General features: G+C 52.7%; 4 protein-coding genes across 4 annotated transcripts; all 4 read right to left on the reverse strand.

The window, feature by feature from the left end:
- Positions 1-533: 533 nt before the first annotated feature.
- Positions 534-2,348, reverse strand: CONPUDRAFT_138342 (uncharacterized protein). Its single transcript, XM_007772682.1, has 2 exons — positions 2,262-2,348; positions 534-2,189 (listed from the first exon to the last, which is right to left on the reverse strand). The coding sequence occupies exons 1-2, from the start codon at positions 2,298-2,300 to the stop codon at positions 1,092-1,094; spliced, it is 1,137 nt and encodes a 378-aa protein (XP_007770872.1). The 5' UTR covers positions 2,301-2,348; the 3' UTR covers positions 534-1,091.
- Positions 2,349-3,105: 757 nt separating this feature from the next.
- CONPUDRAFT_145299 (uncharacterized protein) lies at positions 3,106-10,254 on the reverse strand (the record flags this gene model as incomplete). Its single annotated transcript, XM_007772683.1, has 18 exons — positions 3,106-3,853; positions 3,885-3,900; positions 4,070-4,212; positions 4,846-5,034; positions 5,200-5,402; positions 5,485-5,833; positions 5,936-6,052; positions 6,245-6,429; positions 6,496-6,585; positions 6,644-7,052; positions 7,338-7,374; positions 7,467-7,586; positions 8,101-8,210; positions 8,281-8,358; positions 8,856-9,177; positions 9,394-9,517; positions 9,768-9,877; positions 10,040-10,254. The coding sequence occupies 18 exons, from the start codon at positions 10,252-10,254 to the stop codon at positions 3,737-3,739; spliced, it is 2,934 nt and encodes a 977-aa protein (XP_007770873.1). The 3' UTR covers positions 3,106-3,736.
- Positions 10,255-10,561: 307 nt separating this feature from the next.
- On the reverse strand, positions 10,562-11,684 carry CONPUDRAFT_127062 (uncharacterized protein). The gene is made up of 5 exons (XM_007772684.1): positions 11,613-11,684; positions 11,429-11,550; positions 11,272-11,371; positions 11,040-11,215; positions 10,562-10,770 (listed from the first exon to the last, which is right to left on the reverse strand). Exons 1-5 carry the CDS (start codon positions 11,659-11,661, stop codon positions 10,630-10,632), a joined length of 588 nt encoding a protein of 195 aa, XP_007770874.1. The 5' UTR covers positions 11,662-11,684; the 3' UTR covers positions 10,562-10,629.
- Positions 11,685-11,978: 294 nt separating this feature from the next.
- Positions 11,979-13,686, reverse strand: CONPUDRAFT_138343 (uncharacterized protein). The gene is made up of 9 exons (XM_007772685.1): positions 13,478-13,686; positions 13,352-13,421; positions 13,216-13,290; positions 13,016-13,152; positions 12,796-12,967; positions 12,606-12,739; positions 12,485-12,557; positions 12,392-12,419; positions 11,979-12,336 (listed from the first exon to the last, which is right to left on the reverse strand). The coding sequence occupies exons 1-9, from the start codon at positions 13,665-13,667 to the stop codon at positions 12,079-12,081; spliced, it is 1,137 nt and encodes a 378-aa protein (XP_007770875.1). The 5' UTR covers positions 13,668-13,686; the 3' UTR covers positions 11,979-12,078.
- Between the last annotated feature and the right edge of the window lie 763 nt (positions 13,687-14,449).

Genomic DNA, 14,449 nt, shown 5'->3' on the forward strand with positions numbered 1-14,449 from the left:
CGTTGACACTGCTGCAGAATAACTTTGGGCCGGGAAGCTGGCGCCTGTCGGCGTCCAACACCGGCATTTGCGAAAAGGCGATGAACGCGGCACTTGCTTCGTCTGCAGACCAAGAGTATCATGATGTATACCTTACGTCAAAACAGCCTGAGCGCTTAGTACGGCTGATGCGCATATGCTCACCCGTAAGTACCGCACTGGGTCTGAGTCAATCGCCGGCTTCCACGGTACTCTGCGTCGATTGATCCTTCAACAACGTCGATCGGCATCTGCGGTGGTCAATCCATCACTCGAGCAGCCACGCACAGCCGGAGTTTGCACCCGCCAACTTACGTCGAGCGCGCGTGCTGGTCGCGATCTGGACCTGCAACTTGTTGTTCGGGCCCGTCAAGTTCGGCTTCAACGCTGCTCCATCTGCATTCAGGCCACGATGCATCAAACCTCCTCGTGGACGAAAATGAATCATGATTTTCACGGCATTCACAAGTGGAGACCTTTTGAGACTCGAAATCACATCAAGGTGGTGATGGTGAACGGATGCATGTTATTATTCCCATCCTTCCAAGATAGCACTATAAGGCGTTTATGGTTTCTGTCTATCTAATATGACTAGTTGATGCTAAAGCGTGGCAAAAAGAAACCAAGAAGTGTGCTCGAAGCTAACCCGAGCGACGTATAGCAAAAGGCAAGAAAGATCATTGTGGCGATGGTGGGGTACGTGAATGATGAACAGGAGAGCTAATGATGAGAAAAAAGAAGACCGACATCTAAGTGTGTGTATGCGCATATATACAAATGGGATGCTGAGGAGATTGAGGAGTGATGATATGGGTGACGAGGAGAAAAATGAATGTGGGATTGATGCGTGCGAGAGAACATGAAAAGGGAGGGAGGGAACGTTGAAGAGGCTCGTGCGAAGCTGCAAAACACGAATATGCAGTGAAAAATAATGTCCCAATTAAACAAGATCGAGTGATCTTGCATGCAATTTTGGTCATCGAACCGCTGGACTGTGAAGCACGTTTTGCGCGATACGAGTCGAGAGAAGAGAAGATGCGAGGAGGAAAAAAGAGTCTGTCAACCACGGATGATCATGCATCGACAGCGCGGACACCGCGACGTCCTCGCGCACCGCTCCACTGGGCTCCAGCAGGCCGGCGACGAGGCTTGGTCTTCATCTGGACCATGGAGCAGCTTGAGGAGTCGGATTGATAATCAACGGGGTCTGGGCAGCGTGTATAACAAGCACGCGTCGGCGGTGAGGGCGCCACGAGGATGTCAAAGTCGTCTTCACACTCGCCAGTTCGGCATGAGGGAAACATGACGGGGGTCGGCGTATGGGAGCTTTCACACCTGGTATCCTCCTTTGAGAGTGCGAAAGAAAGAGGGACTATTGAGGAAGGCTTGCGCTCAGGCTTGCGCTCACGGGCAGTCAGCGGAGGCGACTGGAGCTGAGCAGGAGATGTCGAACGCCGTGGGCGTTGGAGCCGAGCGGGTTGGTGAGAGGCATACTTGAACGGCGGTGGTGATGAAGATGGAACCTTATCCTCTTCATATTCCCAGCGGTGGTCAGCCTTATCAGACTTGCTAGGGTGTACCCACGCCTTAACATGGGTGGCGATGGCAGCAAAGCCGAAACTGGAGGAACAATCGGATGGGGTGGCGATGAGCGGTTCGGACAGGAGGGAGGTGAGGGATGTGGAGGCACCGCTCGTGCTGGCGATCATGTCACCTGAGGTTGAAGAGCGTTTGTTGATAGCGCTCGCTTGAGCTGCCACCGGGGTGGGGTGGGCGACAGGAGGGCGAAACTGAGCAGGCGTAGAGACACAGAGGGTAGGAAGGGGCGTGGTGGCAGAAGTCCGGTTGATCAGTTTTGGCTTCTGCTGGGGACGGGGCGAAGGGGAGCGGCGGAGTGATGGCGAAGCACGTCTTGGGATTTGAAGGACACAAATAAGCTCCTCGGGACAATCGTCGGAGAATGGATCGATAGGTGCGCCTGCAGGATCGTTGGAGGGGATGGCAGATACCCATCTCCTTATACGGGAAGAGTCGACGGGAGTCTCCGAGACGTTGTTCGAAGGGGAAGGATAGATGGAGATGGAGGAAGAAGTGGAGGCGAGCGGTTGGGCGGGCTGCGCGGTTGAGAAGCAGTCGGCCGAGCAATAAGGGGCGTGCGGGGAAGCATACTCCTGGACGGTCGCGTCAGTGTTTGGCGGAGACAGGGTGGGGTGGAGTGTATGCGAGAGGGGAGATAGACTCACGATGTGCTTCTCGCAGGAAAGACACCAATCAATGTCCATAGGTGCAGGAGTCGCTGGCTACGACAGATAAGGGGGGGCAGTCGTCGTCGGGGATGGCGTCGGGAGAGATGAGCGAGAGGGGACTATCACTTTAAAAATCTGGCAGCAGTGGAAGACGAAGGCGATTCTTATATGTGCCACAGCCCAAATGAAGGGTCCCCACTGAGGCCCTCAGATCCAGATCGCCCCGATCCACTCTCACCCCAATAATTATTAATTACTTGTCACCTCGATATACGGTACCTAAATAAATAATTTGTCCCCCTGAGTCGACCTCGCAATGCCCGATCGACCGCTCTGGCTCAAATCAGGTTAGCTTCCTCGTCTCTTCTCTGGGCACCCTCCCGCGCAACTCGGCGCCCCCCTGACGCGATATGTTGCACAGCTGCCGCCAGTGTCCGCCATCCTCAAGCATCGCCCGCCCTCTTCCTATCCCACTTCATCCCTTGACTCCGCAGCTCCAACGTGCGAACTCGCTGATTATCAGACTCAAGCTGAGAGGATACAGCCGACGCCCCATCCGCATCACGCATCAAGCCCACGCCTGGTGTGCACCCCTTCCTGGCCTTCGCGAAGCAGTCTCTTTCCAGTAGCATCGGTGAAAATAAAAGCAGCCGCAAACACAACTCACATCACAGGCACACAGTAGCCACAACAACTACAAGCTCTACCAAATAACACCTGATTTGGCAGGAGATCCAGACGCAGATCGAGAAATGTCAAGATGGACTGCCGGTGCCGTGCTTCACGCTCCCGCCACTAACGTAAAGGGGCGGGCGCGACACAGTCTCTGACAAGAAAAAGTGGAAGGACGCGTCGAACGATGCTTAAAATCGATCGATACCCTGTTGCAATCGGCGGTAAAACGTAGCTGTCCCAAGAAAGTTTTTTATGGACGACTCCTTCGTCAGAGCACAGGCACCCTCACTTTGGCTCGCACGGACACGCACAGAAGCACCTCCTTCCTGCTGCGCGGAGTTGAAAATTCTGCTGAGTTTTGGGTCGGAGTCAGACGTGACCAGGGGGGCGCGCTGTCATCACACGGTGCTCTTTTTGGACCGAAGAAGCTTCCGCCGCTTCATTTGCCAAATGCACGATCAGCGCCTGCCAAAAGTAGGCAGCAAACTTTGGACCGCATCATCTATCCTTGTTCGGTGGGTCCGCTCTCACCGCCCCTAGTCGCGAGCCAATGCCACCGACGAAACACGTTCCATGATGCGCGCGCATCCCGCCCCGTTCCTGCTCTCGTCCGACCGCCCACTCCGTCTCGGAGAAACTGCAAATCGGCACCCACTAGAATACATAATTCTTCATCAGCAGATTTATTGCTGACTCCTGTTCTCTGCCTCGTCTGCCGTCATCGGGAATCTAACACCGTGCGTCGCTCCCCGAGCCAACGCGACGGGGCAGCATCATGATCCTTCCGGAAACCTTAGCTAGGCTGCCGCCCAAAGCTTGTCGGTCTCCGTCGGTGACCACACCGACCTGCCCGCATTGCCGCTGCCATCGTCGTTTCCAGATGTGATCCCAACTCCCCACACGACTTTGATATCCTTGACAACGGCGAAAAAATCTCGCTCGTACCATGAACGTCGGACGACTGTGCATGCATAATATATCCGTCGCTGAGTTAGGCTAGGCATATGACGCTGGCCAAGTTAATGGACGCTGATCTTGCATGAAACTAGACAATTAGGTTCCGTTTCTATTGAAAAACATATAAAATGTGATTATAGAGCATATCGTGCAACCCCCTGGAATATGTCTACATGTCTTCGAACCCCTCCCCCCCAAAAGATCCATCTTCCCCATCCTTTGACGCCCAGCTCGCCGCACAACTTTCTACGACCGATCTTTCGCCTATTGCTAGTCCAAGCGCAGTGCGCGTCCGCCGCATCCATGTAGGCGTATCCTGTAAACCATTGTTAGCAATGCACGTATCATAAAAATTTCGGACCGTGGAAGGAATGCTAGCATTGCTGTATAGATAGATCAGCCCTGCAGCGGTCTGTAGGGAAAGGGGTTCTACAAATGCCTTCCACAATGAGAGAACAATGCGACAATATAGGCAAAAGCCTCCCGTGATTGCCACCGTCATGACTCGGACGAACAAAGAAGAAGTAAGAACAATGGTAGCTTGTCACAATATTATCACATAATCACAGATGTGAGGCGAGTCAAGCAGCAAACCGAGAGACAACGTGAACGAGACGGCCGTCGACCCGTTCTGGCGGGGCGGGCACCGACGGTTGCCAAATAAAGCCCACAAAGAACGCAGTCATGCGCCACCGTGGCAGTGATTAAGATGGCTGAGGTCACGTCCATAGTAAAAAGGACAAAATGAACCAGAGCCAGGGAAAGAGAAGAACGGCGTTCATAACAAGGAACAACCATTGTAGCACAGCGGCACAGCATGATCAATGTCTGATCATCATAGCACAAACTGCAAGGTAAAACAGTATCCTTGTTGTCCAAACGCTCAAAGGAGGTGGCTTTCGAAGCCGCCGACGGAAATTGCGCTTGCCATGTGCCAACAAAGCGTCACTGATCGTGCTTCGATGTCCAAATGAGCACCGAGCACAGCAACCCGCATTCCTCCCTGCCCTCGGGCCTCCCGCCTCGGAGAAAATGTGAGGGAGGTGCAGGGTATGCTTCTCGATGGACCAAACACGATCAGATCCAGTCGCGGCCGACTCGTGCACGCGTACACCCCATTCACACAGGACCCCCTTACCTGGTCCAACAAAAATTGATGTGAAATATCAAAGGATAAAAAAAGAAACAATCGAGTCAGCTTGCCCGCCCACGGGCACCCTCACGAGTGCGCGGGCAATCGAATTGTAAGAAGCAGATGAAAAGCGAAAGGACACACGACTGGTCTATGAAAAGGGTTACTCACATCAAGGAGGTCGCCCAGCTGAGCGGCGGTCATGCCGTATCCTTGTTGTTCCTCGGTAATTGCTCCGAGCGACCGATAGCGTTCTTGACATAGGAAGACGACTACTCGTATGAGGGACGTCCCAATGTTGCAGCAGATTTCGCGTTCGCTCGGGGACAACGGGGTATCTTTACCCGGACGCTCGGCGGAGACCAGTGAGGCATCTGAGGCATCGTTCAAGTAGAGTTCAGCCACATGTCGTCTCTGTGGGTATAATGTTTCAAGGAATAACAGTGGACCACGTACCTTGATCTAACTGGAATTCTATTTCTTTCCTATCAGTTACCTCACTTGAAGGTCCTACTGGACATGTCCGCGTCACGCGTTCGCCGCCATCGCGGTCAAGACGTGCCCTCTTTGAAGGACGCTCTTCTCCGGTACCCACGACCATGCCGCCAAAGCCTTTCGGGGGACGGTCGGCTGACCCGAAGGAATTTACCGCAGCACCGGCCACATCCCGAGATCTCGAGCTAATGATTTCGCTCGAGTTTGTCTCTTCGTGTTCCCCAGGAGACCCCAAGAGGTTCTCAGCTTGCCCATCTCTGGAACCACGAGCTGATAGAGCGCCTAGTCGTTCCCGAAGAAGGACCTTAGTCTGTGATCAGAAAACAAGGTTAGCTCTTGTAAGATCTTCGTTGCCATAGGCCCGCCTACAAATTCCTCGTTCGGGTGGTCTAGATCGAAGGAATATACTCACGTTACGCTCATTCTCCGCAGCTTTCAGTTCCTCGTCTTCGATACATTCAATCTGTTCCTCCTCAACGGAGAGTTCGAAACCTTTCTCGACCCATTTTTGAATGGCCAGGAACAGCGTCTGTATTCGGCCGATCACGTCTCGGAAATTGTCACCGGAAAGCGCTAGCAGCGAACCCAAGTCTTGCAAAAGAGACGGAGGATGGACTGGGGTCACGTGAGTATCGCGTGACGAGTGTATCGAAGTTGCAAACGCCGCAACGACGATGCAGTATAGCCACAAAGGGTGTGATATCTTGCCGTCACAGCTCACGATGAGGTCCAACGAGTCTAGGGCTTTGATTTTGGGGTGCTCCGTGCTCTCGCGATGACACGAGGGAGTGTTGTAAATCAAGGGTCCGGTCTCTTCGTCTTCTTCATCCCAACGGGGTTCAAAAGGCCAAGCGCCAGCAAGTGTCTTGACAGTCTCGATGATCGAGGTAGCAACGCTGTCTAGACCTGTGTCCAAAGGCACTACGTTAAGTGAAATAGGGACGTATGAAAGTGTAATTCATCTGCACTTGCCCTGGAAGAAAGCTGATGCTCCAGTGATGGCCGAGCTATCTTCGAGCTTAACGTCATTCAGCGCACTGCACGCTTTCGTAACGCCTCGATCTAGAAGGCCGTTATGACCGTGAGCTTTGCGTCCTAATAAATGGACCTTTCCACAGACCTGACAGACGCTCAAGCACCACATTAACGTCAAGATCGCACGCCGCAGCAAGCAATCTTGCAATAAGATCTTTGTTTGAGAGTAAGGATCCTCCGCTCGAATCACAAGTATTCACATTGACGACGTCGAGATCGTTACCATCAAGGACGAAACCGTAACGCGCGAGGAGGGTGGCGTTTGGAAGCGATCCATAGGTATTGAAGACCTCGCTATTCGGCGGTATAGGAAGAACACTGTGCATTTCCATCACATCCTCTGCTTCGCTAGATGTAATTTCCATGCGGAAGGGAGGGTACGCTGCTCGATCCGCCGAGCCGCTCAATTCGCGACTGGGCTCATTAATGTGCTCTTCCCTGTCGTGTTGGCATTCCACGAGCGAACCACACTCGACGCAAACATCGTAGTCGCTCTAAAACACGGTGTATGATTAGTACCGCTTCGCGTCAAATGAGAAAAAGCAAGGTGAAGTAGAGTGTAGCGTAGCTTGTAAGAAGATTGATGTGGAGCACCACAAGAGACCAGCTGAAATACAGTGGTGCAACGTTAGGTTTCCAGGGAATGGAGAGGCATTTCCGCGGACGCAGTGCACGGCGAATGATACGGATACGAGAGGAACCCGAAGACCCGGAGGCGCGCCTCGACGCAGAGCAGCGGCAGCGCATCGGGATATGCGTTGACTAGAACGGGAACGAACCTCGAGATGTACTTGGTTGTCAACGGTGTGATTAAACCTTCAAAAGCAATCAGTGGTCTGAGTCTCGGAACTGGATGCAGATCGAGCTTCGATGTTCGCCAAAATCAAAACGTTACGTGAGGCGCGCACGCTTCTCGAAGGGCGATCGCGTCCCCGAAGAGACGCGCTCTAGTCAAATTAGAGTGAGGTCTGTGGGCCGCCCGTCCTTCTCCCGCCGGGATGCGACCGAAGAGCCACCGAGCGTACCCGCTGCTCAAAAAGGAGGAATAGCAAACAAAGAAAGGATACATCAGAGCGGGAGGCGCCAGCAGCCTTTGCCGGCGGCAAGTGGGAAAGAAATTCAGGGATGCGCAATGCATGCGCGCAACGGGAGAAGCGACGCTGCCAGCAACCCCGCGGACGCTTCGGCGGCGCTTAGTGCTGTACGAATAAGGACAACACTTGTCCATAGCCCTTGCACCATGCTAAGCCTTGGCAAGCGGACTCGGAGTTGGAGCACGGCAGGAAAATCAGTATACCGAATGTGCATGCGCAAGTATAAGCCCCTCTTCCGAGGATAAGCATGCGTGGACAGAAGTATGAATCGACCACTGTGGGGCTTATAAGTCCCCTTTGGGGAATCCTCGCAAGTTGCGTTCAGTCTCAATATAGGATGTCGTCGAGTATGAAGCGATCGCGTCGATCAATCGAGGACATGGTGCCAAAACGAGTATGCAAAACCGATCCCATCGCTTCAATGCTCGGAGGAAAAAGAGTGACTCACGCATCAGCTACGGGGACCATCGCTAGCCCATGAAACGAGTCGACCCAAAAAGCCCGTGATGACACGAGTGAATAGGCATAGTAGAAGAGCCGCGTCCTTCCTTCCGAATCCTGAATACGTCAAAGATGCAGACCCACGATGTCAGTGGGCACATCTCCAGGCCTAGAGCAATCATCTTACGGTCGCAGCAGACATCTCAGGAAAAGCTTCTCGCAGTACAGGACCGGCATCCTCAGCAATAAAGCACTCGGTCTTAGTCTAGGTGCGAGTGTTAGCAAGCCCTTCAATAATCACATAACTAGGTTCAAATAGGCCAAGCAGGAAAGTGCAGCATGTTGATGCCATTCAATGCAAGCTATTCGAAGCCTGAGGCTACGGATAGCAAGCATTTCATGGATCAAAGAGATCAGTCATATTAGGCACATTCGACTGTGCACCCGGAATGGACCGCAGAGACCAGTCCCACTCAAACCAAGAATAAGCCCCAGCACGGCCTTCATATACCGTTGAAGCGGTGGAGGCAACCTGGCTTGGAGATAACAATTCGGTGCTCCTGTCCGCAAGCTCATCAAGAAGCGACAGGCTGAGGAGAGCCACATGGGAATCTCCGAGATTACTGGGGCTATAAGTCACTCTCGGAGATCTGCGATCAAGCAGAAGACGACAAATGAAAGAGATTGCATCGAACAAAGAACCAGAGCATCCGATGCCAACGTAGGCCACCAAACCTGGATTGAACGTGTATCACCACTTACCGATAGACCGAGGATTTCACTATTGACTTCTGTTTGTTTTAGCCACGAGATGGCTTCGGACCCATCCCACCGGGCATCGCACGCTGAACATCCACTTTGCGTTGGCCAGATGACATCATGTTCCCTGGATCGTGCCGAGTCACTCTTTGTGTGTTCTTCTGCTTCTGCTTCTTCTTTTTCAGTGTCTGACGTCCATTGTTTACGCCCTTCGCAGGTGTGAGAGCCAGTGGCGTGTGTAGAGCCCCAAAGCAATGGGATGTCCACAGCATTCTGTGGCAGGCTGCGGAGGTAAGCGTACCAACGAGATCGTGGGCCACGCAACCTTCCAGACAGACAATGGAGGTGATGTCCGATTGGTGAACAGGAGAGGGACGAGATCCCGCGTTTCACAGGCACAATCGGTTCAGTTGCCAACGAAGAGTGGTTGGACGTGGATTGTGCGTTACGCCGGCGAAAAGGGACGTGAGAATGACAGCAAAAGACACATGCATGATGTCGTCAGCAACAGAAGGAGCAAGGATAGCGGAGTGATACTTACAACTCTCCGCATACAGCCAGCGCCAACATGAGGTGGGCTTCATGGCCGTACGGAACGAAGGTTAGGTAGCTCGCGAGAAAGCACGACCTCACTGACAAGACCACGCGCTTCGGTATGTGAACGACTGAAGGAATCGATCAAAAAAACTGTCAGATAATAAGCTTCTAGGGTGTGGTCTGGAGCTTCAGGATTTAGACTTCGAGAACCAAGTGGTCGAGGCGTGTGTGATGTCAGAACACGCTGTCATCGTAGCCGTGCCAGTGGCAAGGAGCATGCAGCTTCAATACACGGCCGTAGAACGAAGTACTCAGTGCCGCATCAACAATTTTAATAGGGAGGATTTGGATGGATAACAAGTGGAGCAATTGACTCACGGGTAACGCCAGACTCGATGTATTGATCCTTGGACTTTACGAGAATCTCGGTGACTTGGCTACGAGCATCAGATTCGGACTCCTGGTCCTGGGTGTCATGTATTGAACCACTGGGCGTGCAGTTATGGCGGCCTGATGACTGTACGACGGCGATGCGTGGATCGATGTGAACGCCATTGTCGCAACACCAAGCGAGCAAGTGAGTTACAGCATCTTCCTGCATTCGGTCCCAGTGAATGACGGCTGCAGCAGCCAACGTGCAGTCGTCTCACGTGGAAGCGAGAAGAGGGGCGAACAAGGGAAACACAGGTCGGGAGTTGCCGACGGCACAGTTGACTGGGTCCGCTTGATGGACCATGCAGCTGGCAAGAAGGGTGATCCTCAACCAAGCGACGCAAGCCAGCTTCTTTGCACTTCCTAAAGCTGCAGTTGCATGGCCGTGGTGGCGCAACGAAGGCGGCCATGGGAGTACAATGGCAGTGGACATCAGGATAACTACAAATTTGGACTTAGCTAAGACTTAGCCGGGACTTATCCCACCGAGGGTGAGAGCACACACACCAACTCGTCGACGCCCCCCGAGTCCGAGGAGAAAGATCAACGGCTGCTTGCGCATCCGGAGCAGAAAACGAGGGAGCCTATTCTCGACCCCGGCCCCAGAAATAAGCGATGGGTTATGTGCCTTTTTATTTACAGACATGCAACGGAAGACGAACTCCGTTGAACGGTGATGCACGGCGCACGCAGTCCCTGGACTTTGGTGAACTTCTTCACGCGTCATGGCCTACTCAGTAGCAGGTTAAAACCTGTGAATTATCAAGAAACAAATATCTACACTATTCTCGTCTCACCCAGTACGTACTTAGTCCTGCTTATCTTTACCCGCCTTCGCTCCCGGCTTCCCGCCCGCCTCCGCAGGCCGCGTCTTCTTCGTTTTGCGCTCCTCCTCCTCGAGCTTTGCAAGCTCCTTCGCCATAGCACGCGCCGCGTATTCTTGTCCTCCCTGTTCCCAAAACACAACACAAAAAGAGGGGGCGCATCAGCAAAAAAAACTCGAGAGAGGCATAGCGGCACAAAGGAAACCACGCGCGGCAATCACGTCTGCCCACACCCACTGCACGGAACGTCGCTTCGAGTCCAAATATGGATCACTGACGACATGTCCCCCAAGAGCCTGAGTCAAGGGGCCAGTCCAGACCTAGCCATCGAGCCAGGGTGATGACGGACAGGTGCCTAGGGCACAATGGCAAAAACCTCGCAGCGAACTCTCACCTGAAGGACTAATATAGCACCCAATACAGCAATCATAATCGTGTTTCCGGCAGAAAGCACTCGCATAGCTTCGATTTGGTCCGCACGCGTGTCGACGCCTTCGACGGGGGTGACGATAGTGCGCAGCGAGGGAACGGTCACAGCCAGGTAGACGGAAATGGCAAAGATGTACGCGGCTAGGAGAGGGGCGTTGAGGGCCGAGGTCGCTGGGTAAACGGTGGGGTCTGCTCACCAAGGCTGGAACCATCGAAGAACATGGCGCTCTCATCCCATATGCTCAGCTTCCCCACTAGCGCTAGGATGCCAAAACCAATGAAACCATGCAAGAGGGCCTGGAAGGAACGTTAGAACACACAGGATGTTGGGTTTCGTTAAAGAGATAAGAGTACCTTGATAGCGGGAGGAGCATTGAAGAAGGTGGTATAGAACTGGAAGCCGTTTTCGACAACCTCTTCGGTGAGGTCACCGAAAAGAACGGGATAGTCGACGAAAAAGCAAATGAAAAGCACGCCTAGGAATAAAAGGGCAATTCAGCACAAAAATATCCCCGCGAAAACGTCATGCTTCACTGACCCAAAAAGAAAGAGCAAGAAGCAAGGACTGCGCCCTGCCGGAAGCCCATGGTTATAACTTTGTGAGTGTAAGAGGAAGCAAGATAGGCTACAGATAAGTAGATGAGAGTGTTAGATAAACCGGGGCTCGTGAAACTCGTGCAAAAGGGACTTGGAGTTGAGGGGACGTGTCAAGGATTCTCAACCAAACAACTTTCGCCCCCTTGATGCGGCTCAGTGTACGGCGCCTATAGCCAAAACGCGTGCCTGAAACGCGCGCCTATGTACAACAAACAATGGATCGTCTGTTTCGTCAGGAGAACTTCACGTCATCACATAGATCCCCTCTTCATATCCTCACAAATCGCCTTACACTCACAAATTTCACAAACAAACGAATGGATTAGGTGAATATAAACACACCAAAAAAGTTGTAAACAACGTAGTATATAGAGAAGTGCGAGGCAAATCAGCGCAACAAGTTCTTGTCAGCTCATGTCTAACCTTAGCACGGCCTTGGGTGGTACAGCGACGGTAGGACTCGGACAAGCAGATTCAGGATCGGTGGCTTCGGTGGAACTTGCACGATGCGAAACAGCCACAGACGAAGGGCGACTTCGAGAGAACATTGACTCGTCGTCTTCGAACTCGATGACCGTGTCAAGCTCTTGAGGTTGTTCTTGGCCACCTTGCGCTTGTAGTCGCTTTCCCAGGTAGCGTTGAACGTGGAGCTCGAGTCTGCCGGACTGCAAACGAGGGCTCGCGATAAGGTCATGAGGATACACTCAAGAAAAAGCTTACCATCCACCAGAGAATGAAAAATAGCCAGCTTGTGATAAAAGGAACAATGGTTAGAACCCTCTCCCGTGCTCCTAAAGAACAAAGTAAGCGTACCTATGACCAGCATTCGTCACCTGCACAGAGCGGATGGCTCCAGTACAACAAAGTATCATCAGGATCATGACGACTAGACAGCGATGAGTGGTACGAAATCTCGTCATGGCAACAAACTTACCTCCCAGGGCGGCACCGCATATATTGACATCCCTCCGTAAAATCCTGGCAAGCTCGTCATCTCCATACGGGTTGCGTACAAGGCGCCACACAGAGAACGACTGGAGGATAATGATGATCGTGAGATTCGTGGCCCTGCAAAACTTCTCGTCAGCGTCGACGAACAGGAGTCCTTCAGTGAGCAGCCGCACATGTACACCAACGCGCCGGGGTGGGCCTCTTCGATGAGACACGACTTGGACAGCCGCGCATGTGGGAAGGAGATGCGGGCACTGACTCCCATGGATGCAGCACTGATAGCGCCAATGATGAGAAAACACCATGAAACAAAGTTTTCCTTGTTGAAAAGATAATAAACTGAATCTCAGGCCAATGAGGCCAATAACTGGAGAATGGTAGGCAACAACTTACTTCTGTTCATCACGAGCACAATTGCGGTAACATTAACGACACCCAATGAGACGGCCTGGTACCAGTACAAAGCCTGGCACGTCCCCGGGCTCGTGTGTGTGCCGGCTACCATTCTTGTTGAGATATACAAGTTGAAACTAGGTTTGGTGGCACAGATATCAGTGGCACTGATGATACAAAGGTGGCGGTGGTGAGCGTACCCTTGAGCGAGCATACCCGTATACCTAACGAGCATATAGACCTTGAGCCGATGCACTTGTTTCGTGAAGACCTTACTAGAATGCCCATAACCAGTTAGGAAGGACTTCGCCACGTCGTAGGGGAACAAAGGCTTACGGCCACACGTAGCGGGCCTCTGTCGGAAGCATATAGACATATTCGGCTACCATGGCTATGAGCGCAGCCACTGAAGCAGACATGCGTTCAACATTATGGAATGGGGAAGCGGGAAGAGGGACTGACTGATCCAGTAGATGATCTGCCGAGTATCGCCTACATCGGACAAGCTACTCATGAATGCTCCCAGTGGCAGGAGGTGGGTAGGTTGAAGACGGTCGGATGGGATGGGGGCAGAGGACAAACGAGGGACTGGAAAGATATGAGAGCTATGGTGGAGGAGTGGGTACCACACAATGATAGGTGGACCAGACATGCGCGTTTTGACCTTTTCCGATGGCCGTTGGGGGTGCGGAAATGCGCGAATAACAAATGTGGTGGTCACGGTGCATGTTTAAAGACGTCGACACGCGCTTATTTGCTCCCGCTTTCGTGATCGGTCCAATGCCCAGATTCAATGTTTCGATTTCAGGGACGGAGTAAGCGACAGGGCGTAAGATCGGGTTACCCAATTCACGTAATTGCATGTGGGTACTTGTTTGTCCTCGGGAAAATCCCCCCTTCGTGCCGGACTCTCAAAACACACCGTAGCAAGAGGACTCACCGCATCGTCCAAGACTCCAATATTTACCGATGCCATCATCGCTCTGCTCGTACTTTGTTCGGCTTAGCCATAGGGGCCGCGACCGGGCAACACGCAATTGGCGCTTCCTAAATATACACCTGTCAACATTTCAATTCGCTCAGGTGCCAGTATGAATACACCCCATGAGCGCTTGTGATGATCTTCGCGGGCCAGATGCAGCTTGGATGCAGCACCGTTTCGTATAACGGAACGTTCCGCAACACACAGTTATCAAGCGGTGATCATGCTAGAAGCCCGACATAAGACCACCTCACTCCTTTCCTCACCAGAAACCACTAGCCCTACTAGCCTGTATGTTGGCCCAACCCCGGTCCAGAAAACCTCAGAAGAGGACGCTTCGTCGAATCCCCAAAAACTCAATTTCTCACCTAACTTTAAGTTAAGCTCGCGGCGTTTGTTGTCGGATGCGTACGCCGCCATGAACACAGCATACCGTAAGGCGCCTTTTCCTT

This window comes from Coniophora puteana (assembly GCF_000271625.1).
Source record: "Coniophora puteana RWD-64-598 SS2 unplaced genomic scaffold CONPUscaffold_9, whole genome shotgun sequence".
In the NCBI taxonomy this organism is placed as follows: Eukaryota; Fungi; Basidiomycota; class Agaricomycetes; order Boletales; family Coniophoraceae; genus Coniophora; species Coniophora puteana.